Source organism: Trichosurus vulpecula, chromosome 8 (genome assembly GCF_011100635.1).
Source record: "Trichosurus vulpecula isolate mTriVul1 chromosome 8, mTriVul1.pri, whole genome shotgun sequence".
In the NCBI taxonomy this organism is placed as follows: Eukaryota; Metazoa; Chordata; class Mammalia; order Diprotodontia; family Phalangeridae; genus Trichosurus; species Trichosurus vulpecula.
In genome coordinates, this window is record NC_050580.1 from 75,215,732 (window position 1) to 75,230,554 (window position 14,823).

At 39.5% G+C, this 14,823-nt stretch overlaps 1 protein-coding gene across 4 annotated transcripts in view; it reads left to right on the top strand.

Annotated features, from left to right (window-relative positions):
• LOC118828466 (dynamin binding protein) overlaps positions 1-14,823 on the top strand; it is a 109,209-nt gene that overhangs the window by 20,063 nt on the left and 74,323 nt on the right. For 3 of the 4 annotated variants that reach the window (XM_036735088.1, XM_036735086.1, XM_036735087.1), the window contains exons 2-3: positions 5,890-6,045; positions 7,882-8,004. In XM_036735088.1, coding sequence (XP_036590983.1) covers positions 5,901-6,045; positions 7,882-8,004 — 268 coding nt within the window. In that variant the 5' untranslated portion in view covers positions 5,890-5,900. The remainder of the gene's footprint in view (positions 1-5,889; positions 6,046-7,881; positions 8,005-14,823) is intronic. The other variant, XM_036735089.1, reaches the window with a different exon arrangement.

Sequence of the window (14,823 nt, forward strand, 5' to 3'; positions counted from 1 at the left end):
TATATTCCTAGAAATGGGTAAGAGGAAAAATTGTTCCAGCTATAGTTTGTGGGGTAAGAGAAGTTCAAAATTAGGAGTACTGTGCCTAGGAAACCAAGAGGTGGAAGGAACTAAGGTAGATAGTGTTCATGCAATGACATTTACTTTGGCAGATGGCAAACAGGAACTCTTCTCTAAATTGGGGGAGTTTTCCAGTAGGAAGATGGAACTTTTTGGAAGGGAATCTTCAGCTTTTAGAAAATATTGTATCCATTTGGTATATAATGCTGGTGATTGGGGGCCTGTTTTCATTTAGAGAGAAGTGTGAGCAATAAAGAATATGAAAAGGAGGACTTGTCCCAATGAAAAAGGTATCCCAAGAGGGAGTTTTCCATAATAGGGGCCTGGATAAGAAAGGATATTCTGTGATGAAGATTTTGTTCAGGTTAAATTGAGGAGGGGACAGGTCCTAAAGGTCTGACTAGGGAGCTAGCTTATCTTGTGCCTCTGTAGGAGGCTCCATGCTTCTTTTGGATCTGACTGACAATGAGTCACCGGGAGAATGAGGCGATATCAATTCTATGATTTTAAGGAGCTGGGTGTCTGGGGAGCAGAGTGAGTCCCAGGGACAAACAGGTGGCAGGCGGTGAAACTGTAGATGGTGGTCAGGGGCTTTTCAGAGAACAAAATGTTTCAGGTGCTATTTGTCCCAGTGGTGATAGATAATGTAGATGCGGAAGGCTTATCCTTGGTGTTTTGGGAGCAGTGCCAAAACCCCACCTCACAGCATCATTGCCCTCTTCCTTCAGTGGTTTCCTTTGTCAGTTCTGTCTTCACTCTAGTTCCTTCATGGTTCCTTCCTTCTCCCCCTCGTCAAAACCTAATGTTGAGAAAGATGTGACAGTTATTCACACTAAAGTGTGACTACGAGCATGAAGTGCCCCTTCTGGGGAGTTTGCTCTAACTGTGGTTGCAGGACCCTGCCTGGAGGGAAGCTTGTTCTAGGCCAGCACATACAGCTTTCCGGTGTGGGAGAATGCCGCCTTGGCCTTCCCATCTCTCCTCTGCTTCGGCTTTTCTTTGTCCTGTCCAAAGGGAGGTGGCTGGGCAGCTTCCATCAGCCCCTGTACTTGGTGCCTCTTAACACCTTGTTGGAGCTTTCATACATCCCAAGTGTGAATGATGACATGTCCCTTTTATTTTGTTTGTATCACCCGGAGATTGACATGAATTCTACGATCGTATCTGGGGGATGCAGCCGTTGAGGTTCAGCTTCCTCATCTTGCACGTGAACCACTTCATTTATAGAAGTCTTCAGCTATTTTGTAACTGTAGCAACCTTCTAGGGTGTGTATTCTTTCTCAGGGAGAGGTGCTTCAACCTTTTTTTTTTTTTTTTTAGTTAGGCTACAACAGTCCTGACTTTAATGTACTTGGTCATTGTCTGTATGGGAAGGCAAGGTACTGTTTGTTCCAAACAGATGACTTAAGGTTCAATAAATACTTTAGAAGAACCAACAGTATTAGTCCTATGCTAGAGTATCTATTTAATGTGATGGTTCCTGAGGGATACCTTCTACTAAAGTCTGGGGGCATTGTAAGGAGGAAAATAAATTCCTGCCTAAGCTTAGCATTTAAAGGTTGTTGCAATGGTTTATAGAAAGGTAAGCCCTGTGTAAAAATAGTTATGACTGGGGCAGCTAGGTGACACAGTGAGTAGAGCACTGGCCCTGGAAGTCAGGAGGACCTGTGTTCAAATGCGGCCTCAGACACTTGACACACTTAACTCCAATTGTCCTGCCTTCCCCCCACCCCCCAGAAGTTATTACTACGAGGTAAGACTTGGAACAATTTCAACCCCTTCAGAACCCTGTCAAAAAGTAAACAAACAAAAACAGATCAAAAGCTCTCTGTGCAGCTGAAATAACTTTCACTGCCCTAGGAAAAGCCTTTAGGTTCACTCTTGAAGTCCAGTTTGCTTTTCTTTATAGAAAAGTATTTTGAAACTTGTTTGGTAACAAGTAGATAGTTTCATAGTGGCAAACTAGAAGAAAGCCGGAGAGGCTGTCAAAAGGTAAACTTGTTTCGATAAGAAATAAGGAGAAATAGGAACAAAAAAGCCATCAGAATTTGCAATGTAGTACACTAGGAGATCTTCATAATATTGAGTCTTAAAGAAAAGATTACATGTAAGAAAGCAAGAATGTGAACAAAACATTTTAGGAAGATTTCCACCAAATTTACTAAAATAAACCACGTTTTAACTCTGGAAGCCTTCAGAATTTTATATCTGGAAAATTCACTTTTGCCAGATAAATGAGATTTTACTGTAATAATATGTATTGAATTTATAGGTGCCTACATTTTTCTTTATCTAATTGTAATTTATGTGGTTAATAAAATTCTAGGAAATGTCTTGGTTGGGGAGAAAGCAGGGAGATGTGGAAAGTGTTCCTCATAGCTCCTTTCTTCCTCTTTGTACTGGGATACGAAGTCAAAGATAATACAATAAGTTTTCTTTCTATTCTGAAATTTCTCTTAATTCAGTATTTTATTTTTCCCCAATTACATGTAAACACATTTTAACATTTTTCTCCAAATTTTGAGTTCCAAATTCTCACTCCTCTTCTCTCCCTTCCTCTTTGAGAAGGCAGGCAATTTGATGTAAGTTATACATGTGCAGTCATGCAAAACATATTTCGATGTAAGTCATACTGTGAAAGAAAACAGACAAAAAATTGAAGAAAAATAAAGAAAAAGTATGCTTCTATTGGCATTCAGGCTCTATCAGTTCTTTGGAGATGGATAGCGTTTTTCATCATAAGTCCTTTAGAATTGTCTTAGATTATTTTATTGCTGAGAATAGCTAAGTTATTCACAGTTGATCATCATACAATATTGCTGTTACTATATATAATGTTTTCCTTGTTTTGCTCATTTCATTTTGTATCAGTTCATGTAAGTCTTGCCAGGTTTTTCTGAAAGCATCATGCTCATCATTTTTATAATGTAGTAATATTCCATCACAATCATATACAACTTGTTCAGCCATTACCCAATTGATATACATACCCTCAGTTTGCAATTCCTTGTCACCACTAAAAGAGCTGTTATTAATATTTTTGTACATATAGGTCCTTTTCCTTTGTGTTTTTTAATCTCTTTGAGATACAGATCTAGTAGTGGTATTACTTGATCAAAAGATATGTATGGTTTTATAGCCCTTTGGGCATAGTTCCAAATTGCTCTCCAGAATGATTGAATTAGTATACAACTTCACCAACAGTGCATTAGTGTCTTAATTTTTCCACATCCTCTCCAACATTTGTCATTTTCCTTTTCTGTCATATTAGCCAATCCAATAGGTATGGAGTGGTAACTCAAAGTTGTTTTAATTTGCATTTCTCTACTCAATAGTGATTTTATTCTGAAATTTCTTGACAGATGACCCCAAAATCTTTTCTTTTAAGAAGCTTTTAGATGAATTTTGAGTTTAAGCTATACCAACATAAGCTATTTTACCTTAATTTCCCAAAAATAGAATGATGTCCAAGGTTTATTCTATAGTTTATGATTCAAACTGTAAGATATCTCAGGAATATATGTGCTTAACATTTCCCCTCGAGGTTGTAAACTATGTGGTAAGATGTAGGTGATACTACCTTACTGTCATTAGCTCTCATTAAAAAGACTCTAAAAGACCTTAGCTTTAATCTTAACTGACTATATACATGTAGATATTGTGTTGGAGTAGTTGAGGGGTTCTTAACCTAGGTGCTGTGAACTTGTTTTTTAAAAAATATTTTGATAACTGTGTTTCAGTATAATTGATTTCCATTATGCATTTAAAAACATTATTTTGAAAGAGGTTGTTAGGCTTCACAAGATTGCCAAAGGTGCCTGCGACACAGAAAAAGTTAAGAACCCTCTAAACTAGATGATCTCTAAGACCCTTTTCAAAGATAAATCTCTCTATTTCTGTCTTTTTCTATTATTGAGAGTGACATACATGCATCAGGATACTACATGATGTGATGATCACATGCTTTCCATAAGAAGCTTAGTGTATAAGGAGTAGGCACAATTTCCATGCACATTTAATACACACTAGGATGCAAGACCCTACGTGTTCTTGCAATATCTGTAAAGCATTTTCTATCCATGTAGCATTTTCTTTATATATGTATGTGTATATATGAGAGATAATTTATTTTTAGTTTTCAACATTCACTTCATAAAATTTTGAGTTTTAAATTTTCTCCCTCCTCCCCTCTCCCCAAGACGTCATGCAGTCTGGGTATGGAGTCTGATATAGGCTCTACATATACATTCATATTAAACATTTTCACATTAGTCATGATGGAAAAAAGAATTAGAACCAATGGGGGGAACCATGAGAAAGAAGAAACAAAACAAAACAGCAAGGGAAAGTGCAAATAGTATGCTTTGATTTGCATTCAGAGTCCAGAGTTCTTCTCCGGTGTGAATAGCATTTTCCATCGTAAGTCTTTTGGAGTTGTCTTAGCTCCTTGCATTGCTGAGAAGAGCTGAGTCTATCAGAATCAGTCATTGCACAGTCTAATGATGGAGAAACCATGTAAACAACAACAGTAATAATAAACAGCCCACGTTTATATAGCACTTTACAACTATTATGTCATTTGATCCTCCTGACAATCCTGGGAAGTAGGTGCTATTATTATCCCCATTTTACAGAGGAAGAGACTGAGGCAAACAACTATTAAGCCCAGAGTCACGCAGTATATGAAGTTGCATTTGAACTCAGGTCTTCCATCCTCCAGCCCCAGTACTCTATCCAGTGCACCACCTAGTGGCCAACTCTGTATACAACAAGCTATATCTATAGTGTAAATACTTCTCTTTCAGAGGGAAGGCACTAGCATTGAGGGGGACAAGGAAAGCCTTCCTGCAGAAGGTGAGATTTGAGATGAATTTAAAAGGAAAAAGGTGGAGATGAGGAGAGAGCATTCCAGGCACGGGAGACATTCAGTAAAATGACACAAAGTCAAGAGATTTTGAACGTATTGGACAGCATATCGAATATTGAATGTAAAGGACAGCAAGGAGGCTAATGTAGCTGAATCCTAGAGTACACAGAAGGGAATAAAGTATAAGAAGACTAGAAAGGCAGGAAGGGACCAAATTATAAGGGCTTTACAAGCTGGACAGAAGATTTTCTGTTTGATTGTGGAGCTAATAGGGAGCCACTGGAGTTTATTGAGTAGAGGGGTTGCACTTGAGGAAGATCAGTTTTGCATCTGAGTGGAGGATAGACTGGTGTGGGGAGAGACTGGAGGGAGGGAAGCCCTCCTGTCTGTACAGGTAGAAGGGGTCCTGCTTCCGCTTTTCTAAATTGATTCACTTGCTTCTGGTGAAATGCAAACCTACATTTCCTAACAGGTATCTCTTCAAACTCTCATGTGTATGCAGTCGTGGAGAACCTGCAGCCTTGAGGCCACATGTGGCCCTCTAGGTCCTCAAGTGCAGACCTTTGACCAAATCCAGACTTCACAGAACAAACCCCCTTAATAAAAGGATTTGTTCTGTAAAACTTGGACTCAGTCGAAAGACCACACCCAAGGACCCAGAAGGCCACATATGACTTCGAGGCCACAGGTTCCCCACTCCTAGAGAGCATCTATTGCTCTCCTGCTTTATAAGCAGTCATTGAATCCAATGAGAAAAAGACCTTGAAAGGTTAAAAAGCACTTTGTAAATGTAAGATACACGTGATCTAGTAAGAATCAGCCAACACATTATGGATGTCCCTCAAAATAGGACAATGACATCCCCACATCTCTTTGACTAACTCTGGGACTAACTGTTATCTAAAGGTAGTTTTGTTTTTGTGACCTTTTCACCAATAGGGACTGTTTTTCTCTCCTTTCAGGTTTCTAAGCCATGGAACCTGGCTCAGTGGTTCGTGCTATCTTTGACTTCTGCCCAAGTGTATCAGAGGAACTGCCCCTATTTGTAGGGGATGTCATTGAGGTGCTGGAAGTAGTAGATGAATTTTGGCTCTTGGGAAAGAAAGAAGATGTTACAGGTAAGAGGTCTGCCACTTATTCACCATACACAAAATGGGTCTATCTCCTTCCAGATTATAATTTAAAGTGAAAATTGCGGGTGGGGGGAGGGACGGGGAAGGGAGGAAGGGAGAGAATTGGGAACGCAAAAGTTTTAAAAACGAATATTAAAAATTGTTCTTGCATGAACTGGGGAAAAATAATAAAAGGTTAAAAAGTGAAAATAGGGGAAGAAAGCTCAGAAATGAACAGTAGAACCCTATATTCTTATAATAGTACTTACTTTATTTGAACAGAGTTGTTTAGGGACTGCTGGCTCTCAAGTCAGAGGAATTGGGTTCACACCTACTTCTGATACTTGCTACCTCTGTGACCCTTGACAAGTCACTTAACCCCTCTAGACCTGAGGGCTTGAACTAGCAGGCTTCTGTGGGTCCTTACAGCTCTAAATATGTGATCCTATAGGTCAGTGAGGATAAAACTCTTATATGTCCCATATCCATCTTCTGTCATTGATAATGACTTAGCTTCTTTCTTTAAGGAGAGCAGTTTGAGACCATTTGATGACATCTATCCCCATTGTCCTTAACCTCATTCACCCTTATCTCTGCCTTCCTTCTTTTTTGCCATGAATTCTTTCTCTTCTGTGGTTAGTCCTTAACTGCTTCTTTTTTCAAAATCTGAATCAGTTTTCTCCTCAAAACTTGATATCAGATTTGGAAGGAACCTCAAAGAAAGTGAAAGTCTAATCCATACCTGAATAAGAACCTACTCTATAACATTATCAACAGATGGCTATATAGCCTTCGCTTAAAGCCTTCTATTGAGAGAGAATCTACTACTTGTTAAGATAGCTCATTCCACATTGGATTGATCTGATCAAGGAAGTTTGTTCTTACACCAAGCCCAAATTTGTATCTTTATAACTTTTACTGATCATTCCTTGTTCTATACTTTAGGGCCATGAGAATAAGTCTAATCTTTCTTTCATTGTGCCAGTCTTTCAGATACTTGAAGACCACTAACATATTTTCCCTAAGCCTTATTTTTCTGCTTTAAACAATCTTAGTTCCTTCAACTAGTCATCTTCTGGCATGAATTTTAGATCTTTAACTCTCCTCTGGATACTCTTCAGTTAAACGTCTTTCTTAAAATGTGATGGCGAGGACTGAACTTAGCATTCCAGATATGGTCTAATTAGGGTGCAGAATACAGTGGTACTTTCAACTCTCTTGGACACTGTACCTCTCTGAATGAAGCCAGAATGCACTCTTGTCCTTCAAATGCACTGGGACTTTCTACTGCCTTTTAAATCAAACAGCCCCTCCTAACCATGATCATTAGGATCCTTTGTTTATCTTTCCTTATGCCTTTATCTCCTAAAATGATCCAGTCTTCATTTATTCCAGTCAGACTGTCTTGTTTTTTATTCATGCTGGTCATTCTTTGTAGATTATTTAGCCTATCTTTGTTCAAGTTATCTTCCATTCTAAAAGTAGTTTCTTAGTTTCCATTCACCAGGTTGCATTACTTTTACAAAAATCAGATTGGGTGCTTTAGAAAGTCCTCATTAATAATATTATACTTAATAGGTATATATTTTCATTTGAATAAATTAACCTTGTATATATTTTCCTTTTGATGAGTCTGGTTTAGAGTAGATTTTGAAGTCCTTGAAGATAGACCCTTTATTTTCTATGTTATTTACTTACCTTATGCCAACAGTGTTAGATAGCAGCAGATGCTGAATAATTGTTTCATATTAAAGTCTACACAGTTTCAGGGGAAAAGCTTCATGTGTTTTTGTATGTCTTTCAGACAAAAGTCACACCTGAAGTTTTTGTTTCTATTTCTAGGACAATTCCCTAGCAGTTTTGTGGAGATTGTGACCATTCCCAGCATGAAGCATGGAGAAAGGCTGTTTGTCTGCATCTCTGAATTTTTATCCCAGGATATGGATAGTCTTTCCCTCCATCGAGGTAAACTATGACCTGGAACACAAAAAAGACCACTTTAACTAAAATGAAGAGAATTTTTCTTAGCTTGGTGACTCTTAGGCTAGACTGTCCATGTTTAAGTTCCCAGTCTTGAGCTAGGAAGACCTGTTGTGGTAGAGAGAGAAATGAATAACAGTGAATAACAAAGCAGTCTCCTTCTACTCTTCTAGTTCCTAGATATGGTTGGAGGTCTTGTTTCAAATTTAGCTCTCCCCACAATCACGAGGCCCTAGTGTGAAATCAATAATGTTAAGAAGCTAATCCTAGCCATGATCTTGGACCTATACCTGCAACTTCTTAGAAATGAAACTGTTGTTATTTCTTTCAACTTCTAAATATGGGATATAAAAAATTTCAAATGAGCATATTTGAAATCAGTACATTTCAGCACTGAATACATTCTATGGAGCATTTTAGTAAGTGAGGTGCAAGTAATATTAGAAATGTACTTTAATGTTCAATTTATTTATCACAGTAATAACAACGATAACTGGTAAGAGCTGGCTTAGTGCTTTAAGATTGATAAAATACCTTTTTTATTTCACTTCTTGATCCTCACAACAGTGCTGTAAAGTATATACCATTAATTCCTTTCTTTTAAAAAAAATCATTATTTATTAATATTTTTTAGTTTTCAGAATTCATTCTCACAAGAGTTTGAATTACAAATTTTCTCCCCATTTCTACCCTCCCCCCCACTCCAAGATGGCATATATTCTGATTGCCCCATTCTGCAGTCAGCCCTCCCTTCTGTCACCCCACTCCCCGCCATCCCCTTTTCCCTTACTTTCTTGTAGGGCAAGATAGATGTTTATGCCCCATTCCCTATATATCTTATTTCCTAGTTGCATGCAAAATCTTTTTTTTTTTGAACATCTTCTTTTAAAACTTTGAGTTCCAAATTCTCTCCCCTCTTCCCTCCCCACCAACCCTCCCTAAGAAGGCAAGCAATTTAACATAGGCCACATGTGTATCATTATGTAAAACCCTTCCACAATACTCATGTTGTGAAAGACTAACTATATTTTGTTCCTTCCTATCCTATCCCCCTTTATCCAGTTTTCTCCCTTGACCCTGTCCCTTTTCAAGTGTTTGCTTTTGATTACCTCCTCCCCCTATCTGCCCTCCCTTCTATTGTCCCCCCTTTTTGATCTCCTTCCTCCTTCTTTCCTGTAGGGTAAGATACCCAATTGAGTATGTATGTTATTCCCTCCTCAGGTCAAATCTGATGAGAGCAAGATTCACTCATTCCCCTCCCCTGCCTCCTCTTCCCTTCCTACAGAACTGCTTTTTCTTGCCACTTTTATAAGAGATAATTTACCCCATTCTATATCTCCCTTTCTCTCTCTCTCAATATATTCCTCTCTCATCCCTTAATTTGATTTTATTTTTTAGATGTCATCCCTTCATATTCAACTCACCCTGTGCCCTCTGTCTATATATATACATATATATATATTTTCCCTTCAGCTACCTTAATACTGAGGTCTCATGAATTATACACATCTCCTTTCCATGTAGGAGTGTAAACAAAACAGTTCAACTTTAGTAAGTCCCTTGTGATTTCTTTTTCTTGTTTACCTTTTCATGCTTCCCTTGATTCTTGTGTTTGAAAGTCAGATTTTCTATTCAGCTCTGGTCTTTTCACTGAGAAAGCTTGAAAGTTCTCTTTTTTATTGAAAGTCCATATTTTGCCTTGGAGCATGATACTCAGTTTTGCTGGGTAGGTGATTCTTGGTTTTAATCCTAGCTCCATTGACCTCCGGAATATCATATTCCAAGCCTTTTGATCCCTTAATGTAGAAGCTGCTAGATCTTGTATTATTCTGATTGTGTTTCCACAATACTCAAATTGTTTCTTTCTGGCTACTTGCAGTATTTTCTCCTTGATCTGGGAGCTCTGGAATTTGGCAACAATATTCCTAGGAGTTTTCTTTTTGGGATCTATTTGCGGAGGCGATCGATGGATTCTTTCAATTTCTATTTTGCCCTGTGGCTCTAGAATATCAGGGCAGTTCTCCTTGATAATTTCCTGAAAGATGGTATCTAGGCTCTTTTTTTGATCATGGCTTTCAGGTAGTCCAATAATTTTTAAAGCCTCTCTCCTGAATCTATTTTCCAGGTCAGTAGTTTTTCCAGTGAGATATTTCACATTGTCTTCCACTTTTTTATTCCTTTGGTTCTGTTTTATAATATCTTGATTTCTCATCAAGTCACTAGCTTCTACTTGCTCCAGTCTAATTTTTAAGGTAGTATTTTCTTCAGTGGTCTTTTGGACCTCCTTTTTCATTCGGGTAATTCTGCCTTTCAAGGCATTCTTCTCCTCATTGGCTTTTTGGAGCTCTTTTGCCGTTTGAGTTAGTCTATTTTTTAAGGTGTTGTTTTCTTCAGTATTTTTTTGGGTCTCCTTTAGCAAGTCATTGACTTGTTTGTCATGGTTTTCTCGCATCATTCTCATTTCTCTTCCCAATTTTTCCTCTGCTTCTCTAATTTGCATTTCCAAATACTTTTTGAGCTTTCCCATGGCCTGAGACCAGTTCATGTTTTTCTTGGAGGCTTTTGATGTAGGCTCTTTGACTTTGTTGACTTCTTCTGTCTGTATGTTTTGGTCTTCTTTGTCACCAAAGAAAGATTCCAAAGTCTGAGTCTAAATCTGAATCTGTTTTCACTGCCTGGCCATGTTCCCAGCCAACTACGCGACCCATGAGTTTTTTGTCAGGGTATGACTGCTTGTAGAGCAGAGAGTACTTTGTTCCAATCTTGAGGGGATTTGCTGTTGTTTTCAGAGCTATTTCTATACAGCAAGCTCTGCCACACCAGCACTCCTCCTCCCCCAAGAACTGCCAACCTGGACCAGACTCAGATCTTAAGCAGGCTCTGCACTCCTGTTCTGATCTACCACTTAATTCCTCCCACCAGGTAGGGAAGCAACTGCAGCTGTAGTTCTGTAGCTGCACCACCTCTGCTGCCTCCGGGGCAGTGGCCAAAACTTGAACTCCTTTCACTCTGTCTTCTGCAGCTTTTCCCACTAACCTTCTCTGTTGTCTTTGGTTTTTGTGGGTTGAGAAGTCTGGTAACTTCCACAGCTCACTGATTCAGGGCACTAGGGCCTTTTCTGCCCAGCTCCCTGTCTGGTTGGTCCTGGGTGCAGCCCACGCTGGGCTCTGCTCCGCTCCTCCGCTCCTGGCTCCATGCCCGATAAACCTTACCCAGCGACCATCCAGGCTGTCCTGGGCTAGAGCCCTGCTTCCTTCTGCTATTTTGTGGGTTCTGCAGTTCTAGAATTTGTTCAGAGCCATTTTTTATCGGTGTTTGGAGGTTCCTGGGGGAGAGCTGTAGGCAAGCCATCTTGGATCAGCCCCCCTCCCCATTAATTCCTTTTTTTACAGAAGAGGAAGCTGAGGGTCAAAAAATATGTCACACAACCAGTCAGCATCAGAGATAGGATTTGAACCCAGGTCTTTCCTGGCTGCACATCCATCAGTCTTTCTACTGTACCATATTGTCATAGAGAAAAAAAGAGAGCTCTAGATGAAGTACTTGAGGAAAATTGATGGGGGAGAGAGATCCCTTTAGTTTGTGAAACAGGGAAGATTTTAGAGAGGAGTTGGCATTTGAACAGAGATGGAGGAAGAGAAAGATTTCAGTGGGTAACAGATCTGAGGGCCACCCTGAGGCACGGGAAATGATAACTCGGGCAGAATGGGTAGCTGCTAATGGGCTCCTGGGCCAGGAGTATCAGTTCCTAGCCCTAGACTCTCTTTGCTTCCCTTAGTGCCACAGGGCACATACTCTTCCTGATTCATGTTTGCCTTTTACACCACCTCCTATCCAGGAGCATGCAGGGCCTTTGCTTATCGTGGCTTCTCAGTATTCTTATTTCCTAAAATTTACCTTGGAGTGTAGAGAGTCTGAGAGGGAGCAGCATGAAGGAAGGAAGTCTGTGTAGGAGGGGTCGGGTGAAGGCACAGTAGGGCAGGCTTTAACCTGCCAGGCTAAGGAACTGGCAGCTTGTGGCATAGACACTAGAGAGGTTTACCTCTGAACCTTTACCTCCGAACTTTGGCATCCTCATCTGTGAAACAAAGCTGTTTGGGAGATAGTCTTAGGACTGCTGCTGCTTGTTACAAAGAACTTAGAAAAAATGTGAACATGATTCGTTTGACAATACCAGTTTTTTTCTTTACAAACAGAAATTTGAGTTGAATGGATTTCCTTTAAACATAGTTCTTGACTTTTTGTGAAACTAACTCAATTCAATATTTAAAAACACTTGCCACTTTTGCTCTATAGTCTTCTGAGGAGCCATCAGAGGTTTTAAATGTTTCTGTGTAAAGAAATATTTCCATGAAGTAAAAAGAGTGAGAGGGTCGGACTCAGCAATCTCTAAAGTCCCTTAGTTTTCTAATAGTCTGTAATCCCAGGACCCTCCTGGTGAATGATAGCAGTGAGTAAAGAGAGTTGGAAGTGTCAAATCAGCAACATTTAAATGCCCACTCTGTTTGAAGTACTAGAATGAGGTACTATTAAAAAATAGATCATGAGAGTTCTAGAAAATATGCATTGTGGGTAAAAGAGGTTAGGATAAGTGTAATTTATGAAATTGATACTTATACATGAATATTTTATTTGGAATATGTATTTATATTTTTAGAATTTAGAGGAATTCATAAGTAAAAGTTATCCTTTTCAAAAGAAAAAATAGCTCAAGTGTTTATGCTGTATTTACTGTCTTGTAAATGCCCTATGAATATAAAAATGAACAGGAGCTCCTATATCTTCTTGGGGGAGTCAGGTTCTATGAATAATAGCTCCAAAAACCTTTCTTTCCTTAGAATCTGAAATTGATTCTTACTCTCATAACATAAAGGCTTTAGATCACTAATACCCATTTGTTCCCTCATACTATTGCCACCACTCACCCATTCATCTCCTCATGCAGTATTGCCCACTAGCCCTACTTTGTCAGCCTGTCCCTTCTTCCTTGAGTGAAAGAAGTCTTTGGTGAAGGGTTGCTATGGGCTGGTAAGAACTGTGAAAGGCCCTGGAGCCTTGTGGGATGGAAAAGTCTGAGGCTTCTGCACTAGCCCATGCTTCCTCTTTTTAAACCTTTTGCTCTTTCTCTACTTCCATGAGAGGTCAGTACGATGAATGAGAATAGCTAGATAATACTGTAGTCTCCTTCTCAGAGTAAAATGCTCTACCTCTGGACCTCCAGCAGGTGTCACCTGTCCTATTCTCTTCCATAAGCCTCCCCTTGACTGTGGAAAAATCACGGTGTTTTTGAGCTGTGCCTTTAAACACAGAAGCTAGCCTCTCTTTCTGCTTGAATACCAAGAGCTGGATTAAGCCCTAGCTTTGGGTTCAGTTGATCACTGAACACACAGGGGAAAAAGGAAAATAAGGGGGAGGAGCAGGAATGAAAAGGGAGAAAGAAAAGGGAAAAAAGGACTAATTTGGAGAGAAATGTCAATAGTCAACATAACCATTTCAAAAGCCCCAGGTTGCTTGTCCCCAGTTTAGGACCTGTTTTGCACGTCTAGTGACACCTTAAAGGACGGTACCTCCAATGACAATTACCAGTCAAGAAAGTGACTGTTTCCTTCATTGATGCCAATCAAACCCTCTTTTTCTGTTTTAGTTTCTAATATTATATATTTGGTGTTCATTAAATTCATAATTTGAAAAATGAAGAGACTAAAGAAATAAAATTAAAAGCAAAAAAAAGCCTGGAGGTTTTAGGGGGCGCAATATGAATCAAAAGTGATAAGGAAGCCACAAAAGCAAATGTGAATTTAGTCTGCATTAGTAGATGTATGATTTCCAGAATGGGGTTGGTGTTAGTGTGGCAGTTCCTCTGTCCTTTACCTTGCTTGGACCATATTGAGAATATTGTGGTTAGCTCTTTGCAGTATTTTAGGAAGGACACTGATTAGTTGAAGAAAGTGCAGAGAAGGAAGATGAAGATGATAAGGGAACTTGAAATCCTGCCATAGGAACATCAACTAAGGGAGCTAGACAGTGAGAAAGACAGTAGTGAGTACATGAGTGCCATCTTGAAGAATTTGGAGGGAATTAAATTTGCCTTGTTTGGCTCCAAAGGGGATAACAAGAGGAGGTGGAAGTAGCTGAGAGGCAGATGTCAGGCTACAGTTAGACCTGTAGACCTTTCTGTCTGGAAGTAGAAAATGGTACCTAAGAAGGAGATGGGTTCTTCATCTAGAGACTTCATGCAGAGGCCAGGTAGCTTCTCATGAGGATTATTAATTAAGGAAGAAGTGAGAGATAAGGTCCTTCCCTACATTGAAATTCTTTGAATCTTTGAAATACTTTTCCAGTTTCTAGGTTAGGTGAACTAAAAAAATGCCAGTACTTACCACTACAAACACAGACATGCAACCAGAGGACTTTTGGCCCACATAGCAACTTAAATGGAGATGGAATGTCCTGTTCTCACATATTTATTCCAATGAAATCCTGAAATTCTCAATTGACTGAATGATGATCAAGAAATCCAATGAGAAACTACAGTAATTGATTTCTCCCACAAAAGGTCAGAAGCTCCCAGACAGTAGGAAAGGGGACCTTCAGCAAAGCCAGCAATAGTGAGTGCAGGCAGATACGCCAGTAGCCTATCAGTGCAAGTGGAGATAGGTCATAGATATACCTAGCCTAACAATGTCTGTGCCTGGAGGCAGCAAAAGATCTCTGGCCAGTGTCCCCTTCTTTGGCTCTGGCACAAAACCCCTTCCCATCTAGAAAACCCCAAGGGCTTTGATAACCCAAGATAGGGACCTTGGG